We start from the raw sequence: 17850 nt of genomic DNA, 5'->3' as shown, positions 1-17850 counted from the left end.
TGATCTTATTCTATGAACGATAACTCAATTCAGACTTTTATTTTCTTAAAATCAAATAAGTTTTTCACATTTATAATTTATGATTATGTCCATATAGATTATCTTTCATAAACCATACTCTTACCCGTAGTCTTACTCCAATTGAGGTAAGTGGCTGATCATTTAGTAATTTATGTTACTTATCTCCTTTCCATTAAAATTTAGAACACTTCAAATAGAGCAAATGAGTCAAATTTGATGTAACTTTGGACAGAGGATTCATAGCCCAATGCCTACCCCTTAATCCAGAATCCATGCCAAGAAAGAGAAGGCTATTGCTTCAAGATAAATGAACCCTCCAAGAAAAAATTCAGAAGCTGGCCAAAACCAAATTGGTCAAAACAAACTTGCTCGCAAGCATACTGGTCAAAGAAAACCCAAGCCAAAGAAATGAAGCATATTGTTGCATGACACAAAATTTGTTCTATATTCTATACATGTAGGATTTAGAACCTCTTTTTGTTATCATGATCATGGGCAAGTTGCTTACATATTATATCTTGGCATTAGAATGTTGTTGCCATTAGAATAAAGAAATCTAGAATGAGTGTTGTTGCCGTTAAATAGGTAGGTTGCGTTCTTGCGTTACTTGACAATTGAAATGTAAACTTTATTTGCTATTTCTTAAATCTTATGTTTGCTGCCAATAATCAATATATTGATACTTATGCTTATAATTCTATTTTCAGATAATGTATATGTTTTATAGATAACAAAAAGAAAGAGCCATATTCCATGAGCATGGGCCAATTTCCATCAGGTATGTGCTATTAGGTTAAAATGCACAAAATATTGGTAATCTACATCGTTAAACTAATGCACTTAAAAATAAATAGTTACACGGAAAGCCCCTAGATATAGTTTAAAAAAAAAAAAAAAAGAAGCAAACTATAACCTAAACATCCTAAAAGCCAAAAAAACTATATCACATTAAACAGAGGCATTAGATTAACCTAAATTCATAGTTTCTTAGTTTCCTCCCTATCATGATTTCTTTAATTTCTTCATTTCATTCTGAACAACAGCATCACAATAACACATACCAAAAACAGAATAATCACAATGACACCCACCAAAAACAGAGATATCCATTTCCAGTGTCCAATCTTATCATTGTTGGTGCTGGTATTTTCTCTAAAAACTTGAAATTCACGCTCCATTCTACACATCCTCCTGAACAGGCGGACAATCACTAATCTCAGATGTTCATCGTTTGAGGGATCCAACAATGGAAATTGTCCACCTGTACCCTTTTGCTGAAAAAATCCAAAAAATAAAAAATGATTAAAATATAAACACACAAAAAACCTATCATACCCCATAGTCGCTACAACAGAAAAACCTTTGGCCTAGGCAATTTTCCATCCACGATATTTTTATCGAAGATTGTTCACCACAATGACAAACAGGAAGCATTCCCAAGTTAACCTTCTCAAGTAAGTACTGTATTTTTCCTTTCTTTTCTTACACCCTAAACCTTCTTTCTTTGTTCTTCTCCCTTCCTTTGCTGAATCACTCTTCTATCTAGATTGAACGAGAGTTGTCTAAATTTTTCTTTTCACTATTTTACCTTTTTCCATGCTATTTCTTCCCGTGACCATCTAATAATTCTTCCTCTTGTTTGTTTTATTTTCTTCATTTATTTATTAAATTTAAAAAATTTTATAATTTTATTTAATAAAATTCTACTTGAGCTAGGACCATATATCAGTAGCCAGCTAATACCACCTATCAGTAGCCAACTAGGGCCACGTGTGATACATGTGATTGTCAATTGTCATTTATCGCTTGCATTAACGATACCCAAAGATCGCTACAACCATAGAAATCTAGGGATCGATAATATATTACTTTTTAAAATCTAAAGACAAACATGATATGAGCCTCAAAGGATAAGGATCGTGCAATAAAATATTAAAGAAAATATAAATAACAGAAACAATAAAATAATTTATTATGTTATATTTTACAAGTTTTTGATGATTAAATTGTTATAAAATTATGTTAACAATGACATATAAATATTAATAATTTCATAAATATTGGTGATTATATTATGAAATTTTCAAAGTTAGATAGTTAAAATAAAAAACTCTAAGCAACAAAATTGTAATTTGACTTTAATTTTTAAATTTTCAAATTTTCTATTTTTAAAAATTTATAATATCTCTTAAGTAATGAACATGATATTTCAAATGACATGATAATGTCATGTGGAAGTAGGTTAATGATGTGACATTGCCATATTGGTCCGGTATTAGAGACTAATGACTAGATTCCGAAAAAGACATATACTGTCACATACATTAGTGATTAAATTGTTATATTTCAAAGTTTAGTGATTAAAATAAAAAATTATCTAAAATTAAATGACTAAGCGTGTAGTTTACCCAAATTATTTTGATTGTGGAAATTGAATATAGGCTTTATATTTCGCAGTATGGTTTGGATTAGGAAGAAACTCTAGCGGGACAGAGAAAAGCAGAGAGACCCTGAAATTAAAAATAAAAACTTAAAAAACGTATGTAGGAAAATTGTTTGGATTGATGCATACCTTTTCGTCGAACAGTTTTTGGATGGTAGTCTGGAGGTTGCCTTCCCACCGCACGTTTTCCTCATCTTCATCATCATCTGTCAAATGGACTTGATGCAGTTTTGGAGTGCTTAAATCTCCTTGACAGAAAGTCTCCATATTTGGGCATTCTTTCACAACCAATTTCTCCAAGGCTGGGAATTCAAAGATGTGAGCTTCCAAGCAAAAGCTTGCTAGACTTGGTAAACGACTTAGTTGCAAAAACTTAAGTTGGGTGAAAACAATGCCACCGCCATCACCATTGCATGCTATTATTTCCTCTATCATCAGGCAATCAATCACACTCATTTTTGTGAGTTGCATTAGGCTCTTAGCCGTTGAGCTTGATATTAGGTTTATTAATCCATGACATTTTGATACTTCGAGAGTTGTTAAATTTGCAAATGACACAGATGATGGCACTAAATTCTTCAATTTACCACATTCCTGCACTTCAAGAGTTCTTAGGTTAAAGAAAGCTGCTCTAGGCTGAAATTCTTCCTTCCATATGTGTGCTACCTCTGGCAGTTTAACTAACTTTAATTTAATCAACTGAGTCATTGCTAATCCATGTCTTTCCTCGTCGCCATGTCCTTCACATTGGAATATGTGATTGAAGGGCGCACATTTCACTACAAGCTTCTCAAGATTTGGTAATGACTGAATGAAACAATGCGGGAGGGCAGCTGATTCTTCAAGAAAAAATACAAGCTTAAGTACTTTAAGTTTGCAAAAAAACTTTTCGGGAAGTTGTCCGCGCCATATCTCTTTCATAGTGTCATTCCATTCCAATTCTAATTCTTCTAGATTGGGGAATGTAACCTAGGAACAAATACATGTGTTAGAGTAAAGATTTTGAACGAGCTAACGGCTTAAATATGCACATGCTTTGTGTGTGTGTGTGTGTTGATTGGACCAACACCATATTGGATATGCAACCAGATTTATATATGTTCACATGCTTTGTGTGTGTGTGTGTGTCCATACCTCATTTACCCAAAACAGGGATTGTTGATTAATTGATGTTTCTCCAAAATTCAGATTTTCTGAAGCAAATATCTCCACTTTGTCACATCCATATACACGCATTTTCTTCAATGAAGGCCATTCTGCAGTGTGTATCCTGGAACAGAAACTCTTCAATTTGGGTAGCATAGAAAGTCGTAGAATTTGTAGGTTAGGAAATACAAATCTAACGGATTGATTGGTTGTCACGGCCTGTAATTCACTGACATTGAGCCCTTGAGGTTCAAATATTTCTTCCAAGGAATCACAACAGCTTATCCCCATCTCCTCTAGCTTTTCAAGCCGTCCCCTCATATCAAATGGGAAAACATACAAAAGTCTATCACAGTCGTGCACCCAAAGAAGATTTAGTTTGCAAAATGAATCCCTATGGAATTGGTCATGGCATATATTTCGCCAGCTTCCCCCACCTATGATCGTCAATCTCTCTAAACTTGGGAATGCCACCTGAAAGATTTATTCGATTGTGTCAATACTTGCATAAAAGAAATTAAGTTTAAAATCTGTAAAGTCAATGAGAAAACCAAAACAAGGCTTGGGTTACATAATACTTCCCATTAGGATGGGATAGACCTGTGGCTCGGACTATCCGTAGGTTCAGTGGGTCTGAGACTAGGCAGATCCGAGCTAGAATTCAGATAAACTTTTTCAAGTATTAGTTTATGTCAACTCGAAATATTATTTAATTAATAAAAATTAATTTTTATTTAATTTTAATTTTAAATTTAAAAAAATTAAAATTAAAATATATTATAAAAGATTTTTAAGTTTCAAACTTTAAACAAAAATTGTAAAAAATCAATTGAATTTGATTCGATTTCAAAATTTTCGATCATCTTTCTTGTATACAAAAATATTGAGGGAACAATGAATTTTAAATTAATTTTTTTTATAAAAGCAAAGTTAATAGAGAAAAAAAAAGTACAAAGAAATGAAAATTTTACATTCTATTCTTACAATCTATAACCTATATATAAATACATATATATATATATGTATGTGTTTTGTGTATGTAAATAGTATCAAATTTTATAATAGGGTCAACATTTACTAAAATATTATTCTCAAATAGAACAACTACCCTAAAATCAAATAAAAAAACATATGATCACAAATTTGGAGTTAAATAAAAATGATAATATAAGAGAGAAAATTTGATGTGATAAAACAAAAAAGGAAATCACCTTTTCATTGAAGAGAGACAGGGAATCATCAACCGCTGTGCTGTTATCTTCTACGCCTCTTTGAGCAATCTGAGTTTCATTTTCAATTGCAAAACCAGAGATGAAAGTCTTCAATGCAGAACACTTCTTTATTCTAAATCCTATCAAGAAGGGGAATTCAAAGTAATTTCCATAGCAGAATCGTCTGAGTTTGGGAAGGTCATCGAGCACCAATATTTCTAGTTTAGGGAAACATAATATTTGGCTCAAGCTTTCTGCTTCCGCTAATCCGTCTATAGAGATTACTTCTTCCACATTCTTACAATTAACAATAAAAAGCTCTTTGAGTTGCACTAAAAATTCCACCATCGAGTAACCAAATATACGTTTCAAGTCGTGACAGTCTTTTAAATCCAAGGATGTTAAATTTTGAGCATACGAAGATATTCCTGGAAGTTGTTCATGCCATATTTTGTTAATTTCTTCAATTGAAGATAGTCGCAGTTTCTCCAACTTCGGAAACGCAACCTGCATCACAGCTCTTATTGCTTCAACAACTTTTATCTCTTTATTTGAAAAAAAAAAAAAAACCATGGATCTCCCCATTGTTGATGTCTTCTAAACGGCATTCCTTGAATTTTTTTGCATTTATTCAATCTAATTTGTTTTGCTTATTAAACAATCTCTAGATATAAAATAACGAGAGTGCAAGTTGTGGCACAAATGTCTGTTGAGAGATTTGATTCTCTTTTATGTGTGTAACTACAGTCACAAGACTTAAAGCCAAGACCAAGTAGATTAAACAAATTTGGACACATAACAAATCGATAAAACAAAGAACAAAACAATTTCTTTCAACTAAATACAGTAGAAAATCAGTCTAAAACCAACAATAATTTTTGTTTCTGAGGCCATGTGGGTTTTCACGTTATCCTTTTTCCAGGAAATTTGGACAAAGGAACTAACTAAATTGCACTCACTAGGCATTATAAGATTGGTTTCCCCAATAACATCCACATGAAACAAGCTAAATTTTGGAAAAGAAACTATTTCAAATATGAAGAACTATACGTACGAAGAAAAGAGACTAACCTGGTCGCTGAAAAACTGAGCAGTACCAAGCATAGTTAGATTTCCTTCACCAACTGTCTCTATATCCTCCTCCCTCAAAAATGTAGATGCAAATGCAATCATCTTTGGACAATCAGCTATAATGATTTGTTTTAATAGTGGACATTCCATTGTATTACTACCACGAAGAAAACTTGTCAAGTTCGTACATGACTCAAGAGTTATGAACTTAAGCCAAGGGAACATGATCGTATCTGTCACTGCTCTTTGCTCTACTCCATCATTTATGATAATTTGCTCCATCGCAGGGCAATTTTTTACGGTTATCTCTTCCAGTTGCAGAAGATCAAGAGCCATGGAAACCGTAAATATGAATTTCAAGCCATGGCAGTCATAAACTCTTAGAAGTTTTAGACTTTTGAAATCTAAATTTCTTTGAAGATTATGGCTCCATATTTCTCTTGACATAGAAAACTTGGAGAGTACTAAATACACCATTCCTTGGTATCCAACCTACAGGAATCAATTAATTACAGTAGTTATTTAAAGTTAAAGAATAAATGCCATAACAAAAAGAGAGAAAAAAAAAAAACAGAAAACCTAAAGAAAATTCAAAAACAAAAAAAAATGCATAATATATAGATCAATGCTTACCAAGCAAAGAGTAACAATAGCCTTATAAGACAAAGAAGTTTAAATATAAAAAAATTAAATCAGTAAGTACCTTTTCAGTGTACAATTGTTGGATGGTGCTGTTAAGATCACCATGCCAACATACCTTATAATCTTGGCCTTTTACTTGTACTCTTCTTAGCATTGGGACATTTAGGTTTCCTCGAGAGAATATCTTCAATTCAGGACACTGGCTTACAATTACTTCTTCCAACGATGGGAACTCAAATGTGTGGTTGCTTGAAGAAAAGCTTGTGAGGTTTGGTAAATGTTGAAGTTCCAAACATTTCAACTTAGCAAAAGTAATGTTGTATGTTTGTTCATCTCCTTCATTGCCAACTATTTCTTTCACTGAAACGCATTCTGTTACCACCATTTTTTCGAGGTGCACCAAACTTTGTGCTGCTGAAGATGCAACTAAGTTTATCAATGCGTAGCACCCCCACACATCCAAAATTTTGAGATTTGTAAAAGATGCTGAAAACAATCCTAAAGTAATCAAATTGTCACAACTGAGAACTTCAAGATTTTCAAGATTTGGAAGAATGTGGGATATTCGTGAGTCTTTCCCCCATAGATATTGTAGATTATGAAGAAAAGCCAACTTTAACTTTCTAATTCGTGAATAGGTTCCAACCTGTATCTCCTCATTGACATCCCCTTTGTAAGAGAATAGTTCTTTGAAATTACAACAAATCACCTCAAGCCATTCTAGATTGGAGAATCTTTCAAGGAAAGTTATTGGGAAAATAGCATATTCATCATGGTAGCAATGCACGCTAAGAGCTTTTATTTCATGAAAAAGGCTTCTTGAAGCTTGTGTATCACATATTACTTCAATGTCATTACCGTCTAACGCCAGCTCTTCTAATTTAGGAATGACCTGAAAAAAAAAAAAAAAAGAAAAGCACAGGTTGGAATCAAAGTGTCTCAAACAACTTGTATGTTCCATATTTCGAAAATATATCATTGAAAATTTTAGAGAAAGGATTAAACACTTCGTAGACAATATCAGATTTGAACCAAATCATATCTAAATTCAAGGTTTGCCTATAAAAAGTTGAAGAGGACAGCATTCCTTTTTAAATACGAGTGAATATCTTTAAGAGAACAGTTATAGCCGTAGTTCATATATACTTCATACCTTTTCTACCGAAAATAGTGGCGGTTGGATTGGGGACTCAAATAGGTGGCCGTCCTCGTTCATATCTCGGAGGTTCAGACGTTCTGTACCGAATATCTTCAATTTGTTGCAATGATATGCTTTCAACTCTTTTAACATCCTCCATGTTGTTTTATGCATCCCTGGATAGAAACACTTGAGTTTTGGTAGGTCCCAAAGAATAAGGGAGGATACTTGATCGAATTCAAAAGTGATAGCCGTTTCCAATCCTTCATCCTTTGAAATGATCTCTTCCACCCCACAATAAGCTACTCTAAGATCTTTAAGTTGTGGAAGAACTCTGGCTACTGAGGCAGGAAATACATTCTTCAGACTCCGACAATTGTCAACATCTAGTACACGTAAATTTTCAAACGTAAAAATTCCTTGGGGATCCTTAGTACACCAAATGTACCTCAATCTTGGTAGACGAGAAATATTCAATTCTCTTAGTTTACTGGCTACAACATGTGTTTTTTCCATACTTAACGTTAGAAGCTCAAAAACTTGTTCCAGTGAGCCACAATTGGATACCGTCAGAGTATGTAGTCGTTGGAATGTTCCCAGCAAATTAGAGGGGAAAAAGGTTAGTAACTCGTTACAGTGTTCAACTGTCACTTCTTCCAGCTTGCTGAAGGAATTTACAAAGAGTTGGTTGTGCCATATAATCTTCATTTTTCTCAACCGAGAAATAGTCATTTTCTCCAAACAGGGAAATGCAACCTGTATGTAATTCATGCCATTAATGAGTGAAAAGATTTTATGAGTAGTTCCTATGTACAATGAAGCAAATCAAGGAGAAAATTTCTACCTTTTCATTGAAGAAAGCTTGTGTAGAGAAATGCTCTTGGATTGTAGATTTGTACATGAATCCCTTCAATTCAAGACAGTTATCTATCTCCAGTAACTTCAAGGTTGGGAATTCAACAATATGTGTTTCTGAGCAAAATCCAATGAGATATTGAAGATCTTTTAACTTTAGAGAGTTCAATTGAGGAAATGAAATTGTTGCCTTGTCGTCTTCTGTATCCTCTGTGCATATTATCTCTCTCAAGCTCTTGCATTTGATAATCTCAAAGGATTTGAGATTCACTAGACTTCTAGCCATAGTAGATGATAACAGGTGCTTTAAATTGTCACAATTCTCAATCATTAAGCTTGTCAAATTTTGAACGGACGAAGATAGTTTGAAAAGCTGGTTGTGCCATATGCTTTCTATGTTCATTGAGGATAATCGCAGGTTCTCCAAATAACGAAACAGCATCTACATAGATGTAAATAAACTTCTATATAAGCTTCCAAAAAAATTCTTTTATATAAAAATCTTATTTTACACAAGAAGTGTTTTTAAAAAAAGGAAAGAAACACTACTTTTAAGTTTTAACATGTAAATCAATTATAACCTTAATTTACTACATTTTTTTAAAGAGATTAAATTAATTATTTGGATTCCACAATATCATGTTATTCTTTATAATTAATGGAAATAAAATTACTTCCTTCATTCTAAATTGAATATTTACCTTTATGTTTCGAGTTCTTTCAAACTATAGTTTTTTTTAATTAATGGAAATAAACACTATGTTTACTTTTTTGGAAATAAAATTACTTTCTAATAAAAATTTTTATTAGTTTTTTTATTTAACTGTTTTAATATTAAAAATTATAGTTTATCAATGTTATTTTAAAGGATATAAAAATTATATTTAGAATCAAACCTTTTTTCTTGATTTCCCTAGTAGGTCAAATTAATATGCAGATTTTATAAGAAATGTAGAGAAGTTACATAAATGAGCCCAAATGAATTTGTATGTAGTAAATATTCTTTTTTTTTTATTATTGAAATATGTTTTTTTTTTTTTTTTTTGGCATTGTGGTATCCATATGCTCTTGTTGGATCATGCTCTTTCTTCTTGTATCCTTTTCGACATTAATTAGCAAATTGAACGAGATGTATGAAGGAACAATTTTAGAATTAGATTAATATTTCTACCATGCATTATTCAATGAAACAAAATCCCAAAATAAATTGGAGTTGAGCACTGATATATTGTTATAAACCGGTGAATGAACAAAAGAAAAACCAAATGCGTACCTTTTCAGTGAAAAGTGGCAAGGACCTCGTGTTTATCAGTCCTGGTTGAGATGTGGAATGCTTCTTCTCTTCAGAGCAGAAGCTAATGAGCTCTGGTAGACGTTGCAGCGTCAGGGATCGTAACTGACGAAGTCCAAATTGGTTGGATGCTTTATTGCTCTGTTCTCTCTCTGCTGTAACAATCCCGATGACTTTCGTGCAATCAATTACTTCAATTTCTTGAAGCTGGGAGAGTGTAATTGCTAACGAGAAGGAGAAAAGATTCTCCAATGTGTTACAGTTTCCAACTTTTACGATTCTTAGTCCCGCGAAAGACCCTACATCGACCTCACCACATATCTTCCTCAACGTAACCAAAGAATGGAGATATAATGACTCTAAGATGGGAAAGGCAATCCGATCACTAGAGTCAATGATACATTGAATCTCCGAATTATTTTGGACATGAAGACTCTTCAAATCCGGAAATCCTGTCTTGTCTAAATCGTAAAGTACACTGCTGACACCTTTTAGTTTATCCACATATAAATCTTCACTGTTCTTCAACAACATTGTGATCCCATCATCTAAATTAAAACTGGTATTTAGCTTGAGCTTCAGTGTTCTTGAATACCCATGTTCAGCGGACCAATCCCATCCATCTCCTAAGAAAATTTTGTATCTTTTCAACTTCTCAGATAACAAGTCTCCTCTCAAAATTTGGGCATCACGAATTTGAACGTCTAAAGTAGTCAGATAACACAAATCCTTCAGCTCAGCAAGTCGAGCGTTACCTTCGACATCCCATCGATCAAAGCTATTACCCATATACAGTTCTTCTAAACAAGTCAAGCTGGATATGACATTTTCCGGAATCACCACCAATTTGGAGCAATCGGTTAGATCTAGCAATCTTAGATGGGTCAATTGGCCTATTTCTCTAGGCAACTGTTCAATACGAGAACCATTAAGGGTAAGGATGTCTAATTTCTTCAATTCCCCTATAATTGCAATGTTATGCAACTTACAATCATCAAGAAATAATGTCTGAAGGTTTGTTAGGGAAACAAATGATTTAGGTAGCGATGAAAAACCCATACCTCCCAATTGCAACACCTTGAGCTCCTTCATCTCTATGAAAAAGTTATCAGAAACTTCTGATAGGGGATCTTCGCTCCACATCGCCAAAAACTTAAGTTTCGGACATTCCAACGTGTAGGGGAGCTCATGAATTTCACTGTATACCAGGTTAATACCTTTGCAGTTCTTGAGTTTTCGCTTTTTCAGCAATTCTTTCAAGTCGGCTTCTTCTGTGACGATGATCTGTTCATCTCCAGATGTGATAAGAATGCAGACATTACGGACAAGGTCATGCATTTTCACATATCCATTACTGTCACCTTCGTGTAACAAACCAGAAGCTTTAAGCTTATCAAGCAATGTGTTCAAACTATTTCTCGCTTCTTTCAACGTTTTGACATCTCCCAACAAGTCTAAACCCAAGCTGGATCTCAGCAAGTACGGCACATAAATCCTTGAACCTAGAGGCCTCCAGGAACAGAGTTGTAATAGTGACCGCGCCTCCTCGCTTTCCAGTGAATTGTAACTCAACTCTATTATCGAGTACACCCCTTTTTGCATTCCCTCTATGTTTGTTGGAGTGGAACTTCCTAGTTGTCTCAAGGCATCCTCCCATATATCAAGTCCCTTTTCTTTCAATGCTTTTGCAATCACTGAAATAGCAACCGGTAGACCATCAGTTTTGTCCACCACTTGTTTAGCTATCGATCTGAAATCGGGTTTCTCTACTGTATCACCCACGATTTTTGTGAACAAAGCCATTGCTTCTTCTTGAGATAAGATCCTGATTTCAAACTTTCTTTCAGATTTCATATGCCCGAGTACATCTTGGCTTCGGGAAGTAAGCAAGATTTTGCGCACAGTAGAAAATTTGTTGAAAGAACTTCTACCGATGTTTTGCATCATAGCTCCCTGTTTCTCGTCAACAGCCCTGTTTCCATCCTCCTCGAACCAAATCCCAATAGCTTCTAAGTCAAAACGTTCCCAAATATCATCTAAAATTACAAGAATCTTCTTATCATTCCTCAATTCAAAGCACTGACGCAGCCGCATCGCTCTTCCTGTCTCGGCCTCTTGATCAAATCTCAAACCCAACATGTCCGCAATTTCTCCCTGAATGTTTCTTATGTTTGGGTTGTGTGAAATAGTCGCCATCACTACCTCATCAAACAAGGACTCTTCCCTCACTTTCCTGGCAACTTCCTTAACAAGCGTGGTCTTGCCAACACCAGCCATCCCATGCACCCCAATCATTCCGACTTTTGGATCCCTTATGGCCTCCATGATTCCCGCCAAAGTACTGGTTCTTGATTCAAATGCTTCGTAATCTTTGACAGGCATAGTTCCTATCCCCTCCAGAGCAAGACGGTATGAAACTGTCGAATCTTCCTTGTTCAAGGAGTTCAGCAACAACCCTCGCATCCTCTTCAACTTTCTTGCCTAGCTGGTAGTAACTCTTTAAGTTAGGACACAACCCAATGAAACACCTCTTCTTTGCTTTGTCTTCAAGGGCTTTCACTTTCTCGGCCTCGTCATTGATTTTCTCATCCACGCTAATCAGCCACTTGTTAACACCCTCTTCAATCTTCTCCCCATTCCTTTCAGCAGCATCAACAGCATTTTTCACTCTTCCTCTTTCATCCTTCAATAGGTCAATTTTTTTCTTGAACTCTTCAAGATTTTTGTTTCGATTACGTATGTAATCAATATGAGGTTTAAGGGGAACGAACATGCATTTGGCAACTTCGTTGGCAATGAAGGTCGTAACACCGGCAGCGACGGCAGTGCAGTAGTTCATTTTTTTTTTTTTCTGTTTTGCCTCTTCACTCTGATATTTCGAGTGTTGGGAAACAGACGTGAAGAAAACCAAATAAATAAACAACTGACCAGATGAAAGGACAGAACAAATGGCAGCAAAGGCTAAAAGGAATAATAAAAGACCTTAAGCCATAACAAGAAGAAGGATTAAGACAGACCAAATCACCAGAAGGGTGAAAAATGGGAAGAGCTATGAATGAGAAAGAAGGAGCAGAATCATAGGATTACTAGTACTTTTAATCACCAGGTGGCTGAAAATTGGAAGGAGCTATGAATCAAAGTGTAAAGACTAATTTTTGTAGGAAATTTGTGAAGAGATGAGAATCTTTTCACATAATTACAGATATTTATAGGAGAAAAGCTCAACCAAATTACTAGTACCATTAATATCGTGGAATTGATTATTAAGGTTTTGTTTTGTTAATAATTTTTTATTTTTTATTTTTTTTCCAGAAAGATATGGCAAGAAGATAAGGACGGTGACGTTTGAACTTTTTTTTTTTTTTTTATGTTATTTTAACTACTAAGTCAAAAGACTTTTAATATTTGTTTTTTATTGGTCAAGAAGAAAAAGGACAAAAAGCTTTTTTTGATACGAAATGTATAATTTCTGTTAAATCACAAAATGCATTATTCTACTACTGTATAGACTAAACATATCATAATTTGTATAGGATTTTAATTATTTATTCATTTTTAATCAATTACAATATTAATTACTTTTTTAATAGCAATTATTCAATAACTAAAACTGCAAATATACAGCAAAAGTATCAACAAAAGAAATTCAAGTTTTGATTGCTCCAGTAGTGATATACAATCTTTTCAAGCGAAAATAAAAATATCACTTGTAATTGTTGATAAATATATTAAAAAAAACCTTTATGATCATCTAGGGAAAGGACTTTATGTTAATATTTATCAATATATTTATTTGATTAAGTAAAAGTTCATAATTTAAGAAACTAAAATATCATGAGATATCTTAGTTTATGCTAAGGGAAGTCTAAAGAAAATCAAACTAGTAATTGAGAATTCTTATACTAAGAAGTTATGAAAACAATGCCACCGAACGCTTAGCTTGATTGAAATGATGTTGGTGGCGCTTGGGAGGTTGCTAGGTTGAAGGCATAATATTTTTTCCGACCAAACAAATATCCTAAAGAGAAGTAGTTTAAGAACTTAAAATAAAAATTTATGAAAATAATCATATAAAGAACAATCTTTTTTTCACTATAAATAAATAATAAAAAGGAGGACCATTTATATCTTGAACTTTTAAGAGGCAAAAATAATTAAGAATTTTGCTATTTTAGGTTGAGAAATTATAACGATGCCCTAATATATATGTCTCCAGCTTTTTGGTGCAATATTTAAGAAAATTTAAAAAGACATATAAAGTGAGAATTTGAACTCGTCTATCTTCATTCTTTATCTCCTATCCAATATAAAAAATTAAATACATACGTAAATGATAAGAACTTATTTCATTAAAAAAGAAATTGATTAATATATGATGAGTGATTTTTCGTTTTTAACATTTCCTTTTAATTTAGTAAATGATTAGACAAAGTCTAAAGGCAAAAATGGGGGTTGGAGCAATTAATCATTTATGTATCATGGAATGGTATTAAATCATTGCAATTTTATATATGAGAAAAACTCATTCAAAGTACAAGTAATTTCAATATTATGGATTTTTTTCACTAATTGAGTTTCATTCATTGAGAAAAAGCACAGTTGTCACATAACTATTGCATGAGTACAATAAAGTACTCTTCAATCCAAAACTCATCGTTCAAGGATTGTAGTCCATCTTTTGCTAACTTCTGAGCCACCATATTGTTAGCTCTCGGTGTGTGCGTGATGCTAAATTGGCATGGAGTGCAAACATCTTTGCTTTGGCTTCTTCAATTAACGTACCTATAGGTAACAGATCAAGCTCTGCAGATTTAAGCTTTTTTATAATGCCGCTAATCCCCAATTATGTCATAAAGTCCAGTGTTCTGATCATTTCAAAAGCTTCCACAGTAAAAGGATCACCAGCCTCTGAAACTTTAATAGCAGCGGCAGCTAGAACTTCTCTTTTTTCATCTTTGATAACAACGCCAACTCTCCCTACCGACAGTATAATATTACGAAATTAATTATTAATATTTTGTTTGGTCCATGATTTTTATAAGAACCAAAATTTATACATAGATTAACTAAAGATTGATCAATTTTTCGAATTAACAAATTTAGGTAGGAAAATATCTGCAAATGACAATCACTATAACCAATCGATAAGCTTATTACAAACACAATAGCAATTGGATTTGAGTCAACGTGGGATAAGATTATGGATGTGCTTAATTTTGAGCCTACTATTGGATCATAATAAGATCATCGGTTTTGATGATGGATCGAAAGTAGTTTAATTTGAACAGGGATATAATATCCTTCCCTAGTCAAGCAAATTAGGTAAATCTGTAGATAAAGATAAGAACAATTAGGAGTAAATTAAAAACTTTAAAAAAGTTATAAAATCGATCATATAAAAAAAGTTATAAAATCGATCATATAAAGTATTAATCTTTTTAACTACAAAGAAGGACCATATAGACTAAGAATATTTTGAGGGGACAAAATAAATAAGAATTTCCCTATTTTAAGTTTGAGAAATTATAGCCATGACTTAATGCATATACGCAAATGATAAAGACTAAATCCATTAAAAAGGAAATTGACTAGTATATGGTGAGTGATCATTCGTTTTTAATATTTCTTTACATGTTTGAGAAAGTTTAAAAAGGCAAAATCTGGGGGACTTCTTTCCCTTTTTTTAACGGGAGTAAGTCATCATTGTATCATGGAATACTATTAAATCATTGCAAATTTTTATTTGACGAAAGCTCGGTCAAAGTACAAGTAATTTTAATTTTGTAGAATTAATTATTAACATTTTGTTTTACCGATGATTTTTGAGTTTTTTCTTATAAAAGGGTATTTTAAAATCTTCATTCTTTAAATGGGATAGTCTAAAACTTATTTCTTTAAATAAGATACATTAAATTACATCTATGTCATATCAGCTCAACCTCATTGTCGTAACGGTTTTGTATTTGTCCGACGAATATGAAAACGAAATAAAAAAACAGAATCATCACAAAATTTTTTTGATTAGGTGCGATTGGGCACCTACTAAAATATTTCTTTCTTCTCCAAAAAAAAAGACTGTTTTTTTTTTCTCTCCTTTCTTCTTCAGCCAACAGCTGGCCAACCACCGTCACCATTGCCGTCGCCGTCGTTCGTCGGTCACCAGCCGCCGTCGCTGGTGGTTGAAAAATTCTCAAAAACATCAAATTGTTCTTCTCGACCTCCTAAGCGCAGATTTGACCTCTTTTTCACCAAAATGAGTCTCCACTTCCTTAGATATGCTTTCAAAGTTTTGGCCAAAAAAAGAAAAAAAAAATTTGTGTTCTTCTGGTTTGTTTTTTGTTGTGTGTTTTTGTAAGTATGTTTTGGTGCTAAATTTCCCGTTCCAGGGGACTGTTTTCGATTTTTTTGTGTTTCTACAGAAATTTTTTCGACAGAAGCTTCTCTTTTTTTTTTTTTGAAATTTTTTTGCCTTTTTTTTTTGTTCTGCTTCCCCTCCCTTGTTTGCAAATAATAAGCTCTATTTATAGAGCTTTTTGGGATTCAAATCTCATATTTTTTGGGATTCGAATCCCATTTTTTAATTGAAAAATCACACATGCAGTTCGTGATTGACGACTTATCAGTTGGCCGTTGGCAACTAGCAGCGGTAATTTTGGACTTTAGGGATTGTGCATTTAATGCACTAGATCTCAACCGGATAAGGATGAAGAAGAAAGGAAAAGGAAGGATGAAAGAAAGAAGAAGAAAAGAGAAGAAGACAAACGTAAAAAACAGAAAAAAGAAATAAAATAAAATAAAATAAAATAAATAATAATAATAATAATAATAAAAATGGTGTTTACACTCATATATTTTACCTCGTCCAGCAGCTTCTTTCTTCAATCTTGTTCCTTTTTGTTCAACTGCTTATATATTTATATATATATATATATTTTTTATTCTTTCTTTCTTTCAAAATCTTTTTTTTAGTTATTCTCACAATATGAAAATTTTATCAAATAATAATAAATAAATCAATTATAGTTTCAAATATATGAATAGTTTACATTGACAAAGATTTACACCATAAAAAATGAGTACAAGAATATTACTTATAATTTAGATAGTGACTTAATCTCTTTCAGACAACAAAAGAAGACGGTAAGTAGTTTTTCAACTTTAAAAGATTTGTATTTTTTTTTTTTTCATATCGAAAGGCTTTTACAGCTAATTCATTTTTGAATTGCCCATTTTGATCAGTTCTTGATTTTCTTTAGAGACAACAAATGGTTTTTCTTCAAAGATAACTAATCCCACGAAACATACGAAACACTTTTACGTAGAAACCAAGCTCTCTTTCTCTGGTGCTAACCTTTCATAGAAAAGAGAACTTTTGGGTTTAAATTAAATTGGGGAAACTTGAAATTTGAGTTCTTCTTATGATATGCGACAGATAATTTTTGGAGCAAAATGCAAGAATATTTATTTCTCTCTCCAGTTGTGTCTTATTTACCGTGAGTAGATATTTTAAAAATGATTTTGTACAAAATTGAAGAGATTTTGAAAAAAATATAAATATAAGATGAGCTGACGTGGAGAAAGATGCTGCCTTGGATGTCAAATAAGCTAAAGTACCTTTATTTTGGAATAAAGTTCTATTTTAGTTATAGAATTAAGATTATTTGTAAAAAAAACCTCGATGATTTTTTGTAAGAAATAAAATTTGCACATGAATTAATTAATAAATATATAGTTTTTAGTATTTTTTATAAGATTATCATAGTAATATAATTATCGAGATAATTTTATTATCAAATTAATCTAATTACTTGTGATTTAAAATTATTTTATTTATTTAACAATCATTAATTTTTATGAATTAAATATTACTATATTTGGTATTATTAAAAATCAATTATTATTTTATTTAAAAGTATGATAATAATTATGTGTAGTATAATAATTACACAAATAAATAATTTTAATATTGTTTAAAGATCATAATTAGTAAATATTAGTAATGTTTTATTTGTTTTAAAGTAAATATAATTAA

The 17850-nt window shown here is 32.5% G+C and overlaps 1 protein-coding gene across 1 annotated transcript; it reads right to left on the bottom strand.

Annotated features, from left to right (window-relative positions):
- Nucleotides 1-789: 789 nt before the first annotated feature.
- LOC111277438 (uncharacterized) lies at nt 790-13384 on the bottom strand. Its single transcript, XM_089763407.1, is given in 10 exon segments — nt 790-1295; nt 2594-3433; nt 3599-4084; nt 4822-5328; nt 5893-6384; nt 6557-7570; nt 7688-8486; nt 8572-8969; nt 9762-12240; nt 12242-13384. Coding segments are annotated over 10 exon segments (7683 nt in total). The 5' UTR covers nt 12658-13384; the 3' UTR covers nt 790-1043.
- Nucleotides 13385-17850: the final 4466 nt, after the last annotated feature.

The sequence above is a fragment of the Durio zibethinus genome, chromosome 7, assembly GCF_047325235.1.
Source record: "Durio zibethinus cultivar Kanyao isolate XHJ-2024 chromosome 7, ASM4732523v1, whole genome shotgun sequence".
In the NCBI taxonomy this organism is placed as follows: domain Eukaryota; kingdom Viridiplantae; phylum Streptophyta; class Magnoliopsida; order Malvales; family Malvaceae; genus Durio; species Durio zibethinus.
This window is presented reverse-complemented; position numbering and strand designations above follow the sequence as displayed.